The sequence below is a fragment of the Sinocyclocheilus anshuiensis genome, unplaced genomic scaffold (genome assembly GCF_001515605.1).
Source record: "Sinocyclocheilus anshuiensis isolate Anshui unplaced genomic scaffold, SAMN03320099.WGS_v1.1 scaffold475, whole genome shotgun sequence".
Classification (NCBI taxonomy): Eukaryota; Metazoa; Chordata; class Actinopteri; order Cypriniformes; family Cyprinidae; genus Sinocyclocheilus; species Sinocyclocheilus anshuiensis.
The window spans coordinates 880,941-894,417 of record NW_015549650.1 but is presented as its reverse complement, the minus strand read 5'-3'; the positions used below and the strand labels follow the sequence as shown (position 1 = coordinate 894,417).

At 43.7% G+C, this 13,477-nt stretch overlaps 1 protein-coding gene across 1 annotated transcript in view; it reads right to left on the bottom strand.

Annotated features, from left to right (window-relative positions):
- LOC107660237 (cAMP and cAMP-inhibited cGMP 3',5'-cyclic phosphodiesterase 10A-like) overlaps positions 1–13,477 on the bottom strand; it is a 107,507-nt gene that overhangs the window by 18,392 nt on the left and 75,638 nt on the right. Inside the window, exons 6-9 of the mRNA XM_016449506.1 lie at positions 7,263–7,403; positions 6,475–6,630; positions 5,140–5,190; positions 307–365 (exon numbers count right to left, since the gene is read on the bottom strand). Coding sequence (XP_016304992.1) covers positions 307–365; positions 5,140–5,190; positions 6,475–6,630; positions 7,263–7,403 — 407 coding nt within the window. The remainder of the gene's footprint in view (positions 1–306; positions 366–5,139; positions 5,191–6,474; positions 6,631–7,262; positions 7,404–13,477) is intronic.

The following is a 13,477-nucleotide window of genomic DNA, read 5'->3' as shown; positions in this document are numbered from 1 at the left end:
ATTGGCTATTTATTATAATGTTAAATGCCAATAAACATTGAAACATTTCAGTATTATGGAAAAATTTAGATAGTTTTGCAGTGTGACATTCTTTTCATAATAATTACGTTTTTTCTTACTGTAATTACTGTAATGTGAAAAAAATGTTTAATTTTCATGAAAAAAAAGTAGGCTTAACAGGCTTAGTTTTATTTAAGTAACATTTATTTTTATCATGATTTTGTTATGTGTTCTTGACACATTTCATAAGATTTTTCAAGAGATTGATGAGATTCAAGAGACTTTTTCATGCATAAACTTGCTTACTTTGACACATCTAGGAGAAAGTCATTGAGTTCCGTCTGTTTGGCAAGACCTCTGCAGACCTGTGAGCGAAAAATGAACAAGAAGCTTGAAGACAGCAATCACGGCAAGTCGGTGTTTAAATTGACATGTCTTTGTAACTGATCACCAGCCTTCAATTAGATATTTTTTAGAAAGTTGTGATCTATAATCTCAGTGTAAAACACTGATAATACACAAAAATATAGCACACTCTCAGAAAAAAAAGGTACAAAAGCTGTCAGTGGGGTGGTACCTTTTCAAAAGATATACCATTTAGGTACTAATATGTATTTTTAAGGTACAATACTGTGCAAAAGTCTTAGGCCATTACTAATTTCACCAACAAAAAATGGTTTTAAACCAGTTATTTCTATGCTGTAGTCTGCCAGCACTTTTTCCAAACATTCCTTTTGCCATTAATTGTAATAATCCAGTAAGATTTTTGTATGCACAAGATGCCTGACAACAGCACATGGTCCTAAACATGCAAAAATCTCACTGGATTATTACGATTAATGGCAAAAGGAATGCTTGGAAATGTAAACTGATAATTCCTACTGGCACACTACTGCAAAAGATAGAAATAACTGGCTTAAAACCATTTTTTTGTGTGGGTGAAAAGACTAATGGCCTTTTGCACAGTACTGTATATGCACCCATTAGTGGTAAATAAGGTACAAAGGTCTTCCTTTTGAAAAGGTACCGCCCCAGTGACAGCTTTTGTACCCTTTTTTTGTGAGAGTGTATGGATTGTCATATGGACTACTTTTTTGTTTTTGAAGCTTGAATGCTTCATTTCCATCTACTTGTTGTATGTTGTATGATCCGCTTGGACATTTTGCTAGACAATGTTTTAGGTCCTACACAGAAATACAAATTATTATGTAATTCGAGCAGCATGAGGGTTAGAAGATGACAAGAGAATTCATCAATTTGCACCGGCTACCAATAGCCGCTCGCATAAAATTCAAGACATACTGATGTCTGCTTACAAAACAACCACTGGCTATTATATATTATCATATATATATATAAAAAAAATTATAATAACTTGACCCTCTAACACTAGATCTATGTATCCTATTTCATATCTATCTACTTTTATTCTTTTTATTTATTATAACAAAAAAAAAAAAAACTTGCTATATAGTATGTGTACTGCATTAGACTATCTATGACTTGTCACAGTCACAGCTCTTTTGTTGGTTTGAATGCTTCTATTGTCCTCATTTTTAAGTTGTTTTGGATAAAAGCATCTGCTAAATGATTAAATAACGATTAAATGTAAATGTAAATATGAGAATTGGCATTTTTGGATGAATTTTGATCTCTAAAGAAGTCCTTCAACTAAAAATGTTATCTATAAAAATGTGTCATCATTTACGACATAAGATTGAATAAACAATTTTTGAGCGATCCAATTCTTTAAGGCCTTTTATTAAAATGTGTTACTTATGGTCCATCTTGTCTGCACATCACTACAATGTTCTGATGGCTCCCTAACATTTGAGGGTTGTGTCCCACAGAAAGAGTTACTCCCAAAGAGCCCTGTGATGCATAGGGACATTAAAACCCATAGTGGTGTCATTCACAGTGTACAACCATTTACGTACAAACAAGACTGCATTGTCATTAATTGCACCTCCTGAGACAAGGGTGTGTTTAATGTGTGGTCTAGTTGCTTACACTGGGCCCACCAGCAGCCTGGTCCATATACACAGTGGATTACAGAAATCAAAACACGTGTGTACAACCAAATCAAACAGCTTATGCAACAGGACTCCTAACTGTCAAGCATGGTTTTAAACAATTCCACTCATTCTCTGCTATAGGACAGAAAGAATTGTACAACATGTATGTTAGACCCTATACCATCTAAGCTACTAAAAGAGGTGCTTTCAGAAGTCATAGATCCTCTTCTGAATATTATTAATTTATTACTGACATTAGGATATGTCCCAAAAACCTTCAAACTGGCTGTTATGAAGCCTCTCATTAAAGAAAAAACACATCTTGATCCTGGAGAATTAGTTAATTACAGACCGATCTCAAATTTCCCTTTTCTGTCAGAAAAAATGGTATCTATGAGGATTTCCAGTCAGGATTTAGACCATATCATAGCACTGAGACTGCTCTTATCAGAGTTACAAATGACCTGCTCTTATCATCTGATCATGGTTGTCTCTCTCTATTAGTGCTACTGGATATTAGCACTGCATTTGACACTATCGACCACAACATTCTTTTGAATAGACTAGAAAATGATGTTGCCATTTTTGGAATTGCATTGGCATGGTTCAAATCATACTTATCTGACCATCATCAATTCGTAGCAGTGAATGAAGAAGTATCATATCGTTCACAAGTGCAGTATGGAGTACCACAATAGATCCCCTGAGGAACAATTCCACTCATTCTCTGCTATAGGAGAGGAAGAATTGTATAAACTTGTCAAATCATCAAAACCGACAACATGTATGTTAGACTCTATTCCATCTAAGCTACTCAAATGAGGTGCTTCCAGAAGTCAAAGATCCTCTTCTTAATATTATTAATTTGTCAATGTCATTAGGATATGTCCCAAAATCCTTCAAACTGGCTGTTATTAAGCCTCACATTTAAAAAGCACAACTTGATCCTAGAGAATTAGTTAATTACAGACCAATCTCAATTCTCCCTTTTCTGTAAAAAATACTGGAAAAGGCAGTATCCTCTCAGCTATGTTCCTTCTTAGAGAGAAATGGTATCTGATCCAATCATACTTATCTGACCATCATCAATTCGTAGCAGTGAATGAAGAAGTATCATATCGTTAACAAGTGCAGTATAGAGTGCCACAAGGCTCAGTACTAGGACTGTTGCTTTTCATGCTTTACATGTTACCCTTGTGAGATATCATCAGGCCTTGAGCTCTACCCCGGGCCCAGGAGTCTGGCCCTAACAGGTAAGTATTTGGGGTATGTAGCCTAGGCCTTTGGCCATAGGGAATAACATCACTGACAGCCGTCTAACGTCCCAGGGATGACTCCCATAGCAATATCGTAGAGTTGGTACTTAGTGCTCGCCATGGTTCTGGCATGCACTCCCCTCAGCATGGTGGCGTGGGTATACCGTTCCCCATAGCGACCCCTAGAGGACGCAGTTCGAAGTTCCCATGAAAGGGAACGTCTCAGGTTACTTATGTAACCATGGTTCCCTGAGTAGGGAATGAGACACTGCGTCCTCTAGGTTTCTTGCCATGCTGCGGACGCAAGCTTCAGACGAAGACGTGAATGATGTGTGCTCCCGGCGCCTATTTATACTATAGTCGCACCGGTAGTGACGTCATGGCTGTCGCCGGCCAACGAGTTGGTGTTTTTTCAATGTATGCTTTAGACACGGGTCACGACGAGGTGTTCCCCATAGCGACCCCTAGAGGACGCAATGTCTCGTTCCCTACTCAGGGAACCATGGTTACATAAGTAACCTGAGACGTTTTCACTGTTATGCTGATGATACTCAGCTCTATATTTTTTCGTGGCCCAATGAAACATGCCAATTCGCAAAACAGAATGCATAGCTGATATAAAAAACTGGATGACTAGTAATTTCCTATGGCTAAATTCTGAAAAAAACAGAGGTGTTAATTATCGGACCAAAATCCTCTGCATGTAATACTCTAGAACACTGTCTAACACTTGATGGCTGCTCTGTCAATTCTTCGTCATCAGTTAGGAACCTAGGTGTGCTATTTGATAGCAACCTTTCCTTTAAAAGTTATGTTTCTAGCATTTATAAAACTGCATTTTTTCCATCTTAAAAATATAGCTAAATTATGACCTATGCTCTCAATGTCAAATGCAGAAATGATATTTAATGCGTTCATGACCAAAAGGTTAGATTATTGTAATGCTTTATTGGGTGGTTTCTCTGCGCACTTAATAAACAAACTCCAGCTGGCCCAAAATGCAGCAGCTAGAGTTTTTACCAGGAAGTATGACACATAACACACAATCACTTTTCTAAAATTCAAATCCATTAAAGGATTGTTAGGCTGCATTAATTAGGTCAACCTGAACACTTCCCATAACACCCGATGTACTTGTTACATTGTAAGAAGAATGACATCTATGCTAATATTAGTCTGTTTTATTTTTATTCCGAGGTCACTGTAGCCATCCCAGATCCAGTCCGTGTCCAGACCAGATGGTCACTGCAGTCACCTGGATCCAATCCAGATGGTGGATCAGCACCTACAGACGACCTCTACAGCCCTGAATATCAGTAGAGACTATGTCAACTAGACGAGCCCTAGAGACAGATCCCCAGTGAAGACCTCATCACCTCGACAGCCATCGGCATAAGACCATGAGAACCAGACAAGTCCTCTGCACAATCTGACCTGTGTTACAGCCTGGAATTAAACCACACCATGCTGGTTTCATCTGGCCAAAGGAGAAATGGCCCCCCGACTGAGCCGGGTTTCTCCCAAGGTTTTTTTTCTCCATTTCTGTTACCGATGGAGTTTTGGTTCCTTGTCACTATCGCCTTTGGCTTGCTTAGTTAGGGACAATATTTCTGGCAACATTGTTGACTTGACTGCACAGACACTATGGGAAGAGAACTGAACTGAGCTGGACGATGACATCACTGATCAAAGATGAACTGACTTTAACTGATAAACTGATCAGTTTTCTAGTCCTCTTGCATTATCAGCACACGTTTTTCCCGATTAACACTGTAAAGCTGCTTTGACACAATCTGTACTGTATAAAGCGCTATATAAATAAAGGTGACTTAACTTGACTTGACATTGTTTTTCTCAAACATACTCACCTGGACTTGGTGTATGGCTACAGATGCCCAGGCCAAATTCGCTGTTGCAACCTAAAAAATAGGGCACAATTAGCCAAAGACACAATACATGCACCTTGAGCACTCCATGAACACACAGAACTTCATAGTTCTGTGTACCTCACCTGACAGTTGAATATAAACAAAGACCGAATACAATTACACATTCTTTATTATTGCTATTTACTACATAGAGAGATGGGTAACTCTGGTCCTAGAGGGCCACTGTCCTGCAAAGTTGGGACATTACTGCATGAATACAGACCAATGAATTCATTTGGAGCAATGTTTACAGTGTGTGTGTATTATGAAGTGCCTAGCTGTTGAGTGTACATCAGTTGTTCACTCGTTTGTTTGAGGCGCATTATGAATGAGTGCACTTGATAGCATCCACTATAGTTTTGGACACCACTACAGATTGCTCCATGCACTATATAATGGAATAGGAGGCATTTTTGGACATAACCTAAGTCTTGAATATTACAGGCAGGTGTGTTTGCTAAACTCTCCAGGACAGTGGGGGAAGAAGTAATCGAAACTATGAAATAACACAAACAAAATTATTCACAGGAATGAACCAAACATTTTATCATGTACTTTGCTTTTATAATGTATTGTGAACTGCTAGATGGCATATAAGGTCTGTAACATATTGTAACTTGTACTGATCAAGAGAGGACCAGCCATTTAAAATGTGGTCACATTAGCGAAAAATTGGTGGTATTTTGTGGGAAAAAAAGTTTCATTGTCTATTGTTAATAGTGTAGCGATGCATAAAACCCAGCTCATACAGAAGTCACTTTCAAAACAAGCAGTGTTGGTCACCGTGGCGAATCCACAAAAAATTGCTATGTGGGGAAATCTTTTACCCCTCACATGAAATTCCAGATTGCATAGATTCTCCCCGCAAAGATTTAACTATAGTAAATGTGGCCGCACCTTTAGACAGGAAGAGACTGACCAACATGTGAAGCAACCAATTACAGTTCGCTTTGTTTTTATGGGCAGTTAAGGGAAGGGTTTATCTGAATGGATGGTCTGAAATCAGACTCAGTATCAGTCCATTTTTCATTCACACTATTGTGAAATTAAAAATGATAATAATAAGTTATACGTGTATAGCTCTATGAGAATTTCTCATCTGTCAAAACACTAAATGTGATAATTGAGGTTTCCCACAGATGCTGTCCATAGATTACATTCAGCACAACCTAGAATATTCCTTACTACTACTAGTCCTGAGGACAATATGCAGCCTGGCTAAATAAATCGAGAGCAGACGTGTAACAAATACCAGCACTTTCTCCCTTAGAGTACCTCAAGGTGGCTGAGGTTGAAGGGCTCTCTGCCCAAGTGCCGGTGCAGCTCCAGGATAGCGATGAGGTCTCCGATGGCGGTGAGGATGGGTAGACACAAAACAGAATGTACACGGATCCCTGAGTCCTGCCCTGTGCCATGAGGGAACCTCTCGTCCTGCAGGAGAAACAGAGCACACAGGGATTCAGGCCAGTCCAGGGGGAGGAGTTTATATATACAGTACATACGTTCATCAATCATGGATGTGCTGTTCTTCAAACACTCCTTATCAGTCCTAAAAGTCTTAATAAATAAAGTTTTAATAACATTTGTTATTTAAACTGGAAACACATCATAACACACATGCTATTTTTATTTTTTACAAACAGTAGCGCTTCTGCAGCCACTTCATTTTCTCAGTGTGTTAATAATTACAATATTTACAAATACTGTATGAGCATTTCTTTTTTATTCTATGCATTTTATCATGTATTAAAATAACTTATGACTGTAAATTCAAAGCTAGCCTGGGATATTTATGGTTCCTGGCCTTCTAATTTAAATCACCTTTTATTTCTAACCAAACGTTTACAAAGCTGTACTGTATGTCAGCATTATGTGAAAAATTTATTTGATACTCTATACAGCTATTTTGACATGCAAAGGCACCAACAGATTTCTTTTGAAAATAAAGTATGAAGGATTTATTTACAACATATTTTACAGTTGCTAAAGTGTAGCCTCAAGCATACAGCTGAATGGTCTGTGTTACTGTGTTACTGAACACAGGAAAACAGCATGTGGCTCACCCCCATGATGTCCTCTACAAGTAGTGTCTTGCGTGTCTTTGCAACGTGAGCGCCAATGGTGGTCCCAAATGTGATGGGACCAGAGGGGATGAGCCCAGGAAGCCCCTCTTTTGCCCCCGTCGGAGTAAACAAACATAAACTCTGTGACAGAGAAAGCAACATCAACAAAACAGCATGACGTTAAGGAAACTGTTCTGATTGGTCAATGTAACAATAATACATGTCTATTTAGGGTACTTTACAACTCTCATTATATGTTCCTACCATTGCTAACATACAACACTTGCCTGAAAAATTTTTTTATACTGTCTTAAGATGCAAAGTAATTACAATTATGATTAGTGGTATCCAATAAAACTGACAGTTATATAAAATGAAAATAACAAAAAAAAAAAATATATATTAAAAATAAAAACTTCATAAATTGGTGTATCCATTAATTGCTTCCCATATAACTATAGATCAGCCAAAAGTGAAGCCCTTTTTAAACTGTGTTATCTGTCACAATACTAGCCATTAAAATAAAACCACTCAAGTGGATAAAAGAGAGGAAATTAAAATAGCAGGGGTCTCAATTGTTTTAATGCTATAGAAATTCCAGGCCATTTTGAGACAAACAGAACATGTTCATGACCAGTTAAAGGTTTGCACTCACTTGGCTGCCTTTATGTTTCTCGTGATCTTAAGAACCTTTTGATTTAAAGACCTCTGTCACGGGTCAGGGTGCCCTCTGGCTCCCTCTGCTGTCTGTGTGTCATGTCTTTTTCGGCAGCTTGTGATCGGTGCAATCAGTGCTGATCTGGCAGTGGGGCTGCGTGGGTCACTGGCTGCCTCTACCCCACCTATTGCTTTTTACCCTTTCCTTTTTATTCCTCTTCCGTCTAGTTCTTGTTGTGAGTAGATTGTTTTGTGTTCGATGTGTTTTGTGTCCTGGGTTCTGGTTGTTTCATTCTCTTGTGTTACACTCACCTCTGTCTTCCCTGCTCCCAGGACGCATAGAGAGAAGGACTTCATCTCTCTGCCTCACTCAACTCTCAGGTTGTTGGTCCTGGGCGAGCGCTGAGTCTTGGGCAATCTTCTAATCCCTTGGTCCGCATCAAACTGCCGACCGAAGTTGGATTACCCCTAGAGACTGGCTCACTATTTTGGTTACAGTTTTATTTGTTTTTGTTACCTTTGGAGAATAAACTTTCTTTGCATCTAATCCTCTGCCTTCGAGTCCCCTGTCTTCCTCGGCCCGTCACAGAATCTACTCACCAGATATTACGGACACAGCAGAGGAGGATGAGATGCGCCGAGCCCTGATGCAGCAGGGCGTTCTTCTGGGTCGACATCAGGAGGAGATCGCGGCTTCCCGCCGCGCATACTCCGAGATCTCTCTCCAGCTTAACCAGCTGGTTGAACGGTTGGATCAGCTACACACCAGCCCTCCCGCGACTCCTACAGTAACCCCTCCTCCCGACCCCGTTGGAACTAGTAGCCGTCGCACTGAACCACGGCTCAATCCTCCTGCTCCTTACTCGGGTGAGCCTAACAGTTGTCGCTCCTTTTTGTCCCAATGCTCTCTGACTTTCTCGCTGCAGCCTTCCCGTTTTCCCACGGAGCAGTCCAAGGTAGCTTTCACCATCATGCTCTTGGTGGGTCTAGCGAGAGAGTGGGGAACGGCCATGCGGGATAATGAGCACAGCTGCTGTTCCTCCTTTGAGAGTTTCTCGAAGGAACTACGCAAAGTGTTTGATCGCTCGGCTCAGGGAACTGAAGCAGCATGAGCCCTGGCGCTGCTACGGCAGGGAGAAGGCTCAGTATCCAGTTACTCGATCGAGTTTCGCACACTCGCGGCATCCTGTGGCTGGAATGACAAGGCTCTCTGGGATCACTTTCTTCACGGTCTGGCCGAGCACGTCAAGAATGAAATCTATTCCCTGGAATTACCCTCGAGCCTGGACGGACTCATCGACCTCGCCATTCGGGTGGATAACCGTATTGCTCTCCGTTACCGGCATCGGAGGGGAGGGGCTTATCTCGAGCCTGGTAATAGAGCTGTGTCTGCAGTGTCAGGTGACACACCATCTCAACTTCTCGATTTCCCCCAGGATGAGCCGATGCAGGTTGGGAGGGCGCGGTTGATGCTGAGAGAGTGGCGTCGTCGCCTGGACAACCAACTGTGTCTCTACTGCGGAGAGGCCGGTCACGTGGCTGCTGCGTGCCCAGCCGTCAGGCAGCGCTTACCGCTCAAGGGAGGGCAGAAGGTGAGCATTACTAGAGCTCGATTGCCCTCTGGTGGTCGGTCTGAGTTTCAAGCCTCATTGCTGGTGAAGGGGGCTGCTCATCAAGTGTCTGCATTGATTGACCACTTGGGGATCCCCTCCATTGCTCTGGCTGAGCCTATATCAGCCAGAACACTTTGTGGCACCCTTCTTTCCAGGATTACCCATGCTACTAAGTTTATTACACTCACGCTCTCCGGCAACCATGACGAGGAGATCCGTTTTCTCCTCATTCACTCACCCACCGCCCAAGTGGTTTTGGGGCATACCTGGCTAGTCAAACATAATCCTCACATTGACTGGGCTCTCAACTCTGTTTTAACCTGGAGCCCATTTTGTTTAGCTCAATGTTTGGGTGCCACATTCTCCCCTGTTATGTCTCGTTCTCTGTTGCAGGAGGAGCCGGTGAACCTGGCGGGTGTACCAGAGGCTTACCATGACTTGAGAGTGGTTTTCAGTAAGTCCCGAGCTTCATCTCTGCCTCCGCACCGCCTGTACGACTGTGCGATAGACCTGTTGCCTGGCACTTCTCCTCCTAAGGGGCGCCTTTACTCTCTGTCTTTCAAGCCTCATTGCTGGTGAAGGGGGCTGCTCATCAAGTGTCTGCATTGATTGACCACTTGGGGATCCCCTCCATTGCTCTGGCTGAGCCTATATCAGCCAGAACACTTTGTGGCACCCTTCTTTCCAGGATTACCCATGCTACTAAGTTTATTACACTCACGCTCTCCGGCAACCATGTCGAGGAGATCCGTTTTCTCCTCATTCACTCACCCACCGCCCAAGTGGTTTTGGGGCACACCTGGCTAGTCAAACATAATCCTCACATTGACTGGGCTCTCAACTCTGTTTTAACTTGGAACCCTTTTTGTTTAGCTCAATGTTTGGGTGCTGCATTCTCCCCTGTTATGTCTCATTCTTTGTTGCAGGAGGAGCCGGAGAACCTGGCGGGTGTACCAGAGGCTTACCATGACTTGAGAGTGGTTTTCAGTAAGTCCCGAGCTTCATCTCTGCCTCCGCACCGCCTGTACGACTGTGCGATAGACCTGTTGCCTGGCACTTCTCCTCCTAAGGGGCGCCTTTACTCTCTGTCAGGTCCTGAGAGGGAGGCCATGACAAGGTATATTCACTATTCTCAGGTAGCAGGCATCATCCGACCCTCTTCCTCTCCGGCTGGCGCGGGGTTCTTCTTCGTGGAGAAGAAGGATGGTTCGTTGCGCCCCTGCATAGACTATCAGGGGGTGAATGACATCACGGTGAAGAATCGTTATCCTTTGCCATTGATGTCATCCACCTTTCAGCTCTTGCAGGGGGCTACCATCTTTACGAAGTTGGACCTCCGCAACGCTTATCACTTAGTTCGGATTAGGGAGGGGGATGAATGGAAGACCGCCTTTAACACCCCTACTGGGCACTTTGAATATTTGGTCATGCCGTTTGGGCTTTCTAACTCTCCGGCGGTCTTCCAGGCACTCGTCAATGACGTGCTCAGAGACATGGTCGACTGTTTTGTTTTTGTTTACCTGGACGATATTCTGATTTTCTCCCAGAATGAACGCGATCATGTCCAGCACGTCAGGCGAGTGCTCCAGCGGCTACTTGAGAATCGTTTATTCGCCAAGGTGGAGAAGTGCAAGTTTCACGCACGGTCGGTTCCGTTCCTCGGATATATCCTCTCTCCCGAGGGTATCCAAATGGATCCTGCCAAGGTAAAAGCAGTTGCTGATTGGCCCATCCCAGATAGTCGTAGAGCTGTCCAGCGATTTCTGGCGTTTGCCAATTTTTACAGGCGGTTCATTCGGAACTTTAGTCAGGTTGCCCTTCCTCTGACTGATCTCACCTCCACTAAGAAGCGTTACGGGTGGTCTTCGCAGGCTCAGACGGCGTTTGAAAACTTAAAGAGTCACTTCGTTTCGGCTCCCATTTTAACCACACCACGTCTCGTCAGTTCATTGTGGAGGTGCATGCGTCAGAGGTGGGGGTTGGGGCCATTTTGTCCCAAAGATCACCCTCGGAAGAGAGAATACATCTGGTAAGCCCGATGCGTTGTCGCGGATCTTTGAGGCTGAGGCTAGTCTCACCCTCCCCGTGCCCATTCTGCCTCCTGAACGGGTTGTGGCAGCGGTCACGTGGGAGGTGGAATCCAGGGTCCACTCTGCGTTACGAGACGCTGCTATTCCCGCGGGTTGCCCAGAGGGTCTGTTGTTCGTGCCCGAGTCAGTCTGAACTAGCGTCCTACAGTGGGGCCACTCGTCCGAACTAGCTTGCCACCCAGGAGCGACTCGCACCTGAGTGGCTCATTTCATTCCCCTCCCCAAATTACCCTCAGCGAGGGAGACAGCGACAGTTGTCTTAGATCACGTTTTCCGTATTCATGGCCTCCCGGTTAACGTGGTTTCTGACAGGGGTCCCCAGTTTGTGTCTAGGTTTTGGACAGAATTCTGTCGACAGCTGGGGGCAACTGCGAGCTTATCCTCTGGTTATCACCCGCAGACTAATGGGCAGGCTGAGCATGCTAACCAGGATTTGGAGAGTGTCCTGCGCTGTGTGGCGTCTTCCGAACCGTCGTCTTGGAGTTTGTCGGTGCGACTCAAGTTAACCCCCTCCCTTTTAAGAATATTCACCCGGTATTTCACGTACCTAAGATCAAGCCCGTTATTCGCTCCCCCCTTCAGCCCCAGACCTCTGCCCCCCCGCCTCCCAAACTCATCGAGGGGTCGCTGGCTTATACGGTACGGCGACTAATCGATGTGAGGCATAGGGGTAGAGGTCACCAGTACCTGGTAGACTGGGAGGGTTATGGTCAGGAGGAGAGATGCTGGGTTCCGGCTCGCGACATTCTGGATCGCGCTCTCATCGACCAGTTTCATCGGCGTCATGGTGAGTCCTCCGGGGGCGCCAGGAGACGTCCCTGAGGGGATGGGTACTGTCACAGGTCATGGTGTCCTCTGGCTCCCTCTGCTGTCTGTCTGTCATGTATTTTTCAGCAGCTTATGATTGGTGCAATCAGCGCTGATCTGGCAGTGGGGCTGCGTGGGTCACTGGCTGCCTCTACCCCACCTGTTGCTTATTACCCTTTCCTTTATATTCCTCTTCCGTCCAGTTCTTGTTGTGAGTAGATTGTTTTGTGTTCGATGTGCTTTGTGTCCTGGGTTCTGGTTGTTTCATTCTCTGGTGTTACACTCACCTCTGTCTTCCCTGCTCCCAGGACGCATAGAGAGAAGGACTTCATCTCTCTGCCTCACTCAACTCTCAGGTTGTTGGTCCTGGGCGAGCGCTGAGTCTTGGGCAATCTTCTAATCCCTTGGTCCGCATCATACTGCCGACCGAAATTGGATTACCCCCAGAGACTTGCTCGCTATTTTGGTTACAGTTTTATTTGTTTATGTACCTTTGGAGAACAAACTTTCTTTGCATCTAATCCTCTGCCTTTGAGTCCTCTGTCTTCCTCGGCCCGTCACACCTCTAATGCTTCAGTGCTTAGAAATTAGTTTTGTTGACAACATATAGATTGTTTCTAATTTATAAGCATCCGAGCAAAAACCGGCTTCTTTGAAGAATCTAAAATATAATATAGCCCCCCCCCTATCTTTCATTCTTCCTTAAATTAATGTTGTAGTTACTATACTATTATTCAAAAGAGCAGCTGTGTGAAAAGTTTTGACAGTTTTTTTCAGTGTATTTAAAGGAACACTCCACTATTTTTGAAAATAGGCTAATTTTCCAACTCCCCTAGTGTTAAACAGTTGAGTTTTACCGTTTTCGAATCCATTCAGCCGATCTCCGGGTCTGGCGGTAGCACTTTTAGCTGTAGCATAATAATCAAGGAACTTTGCTGCCGTACCATGGGTGCAGCAGGCGCAATGATATTATGCAGCACCTGAAAATAGGCTAACTTCCGTCAACATAACCAACGTGACCACCTGCTTGCACAGGGAGCGTACTGGG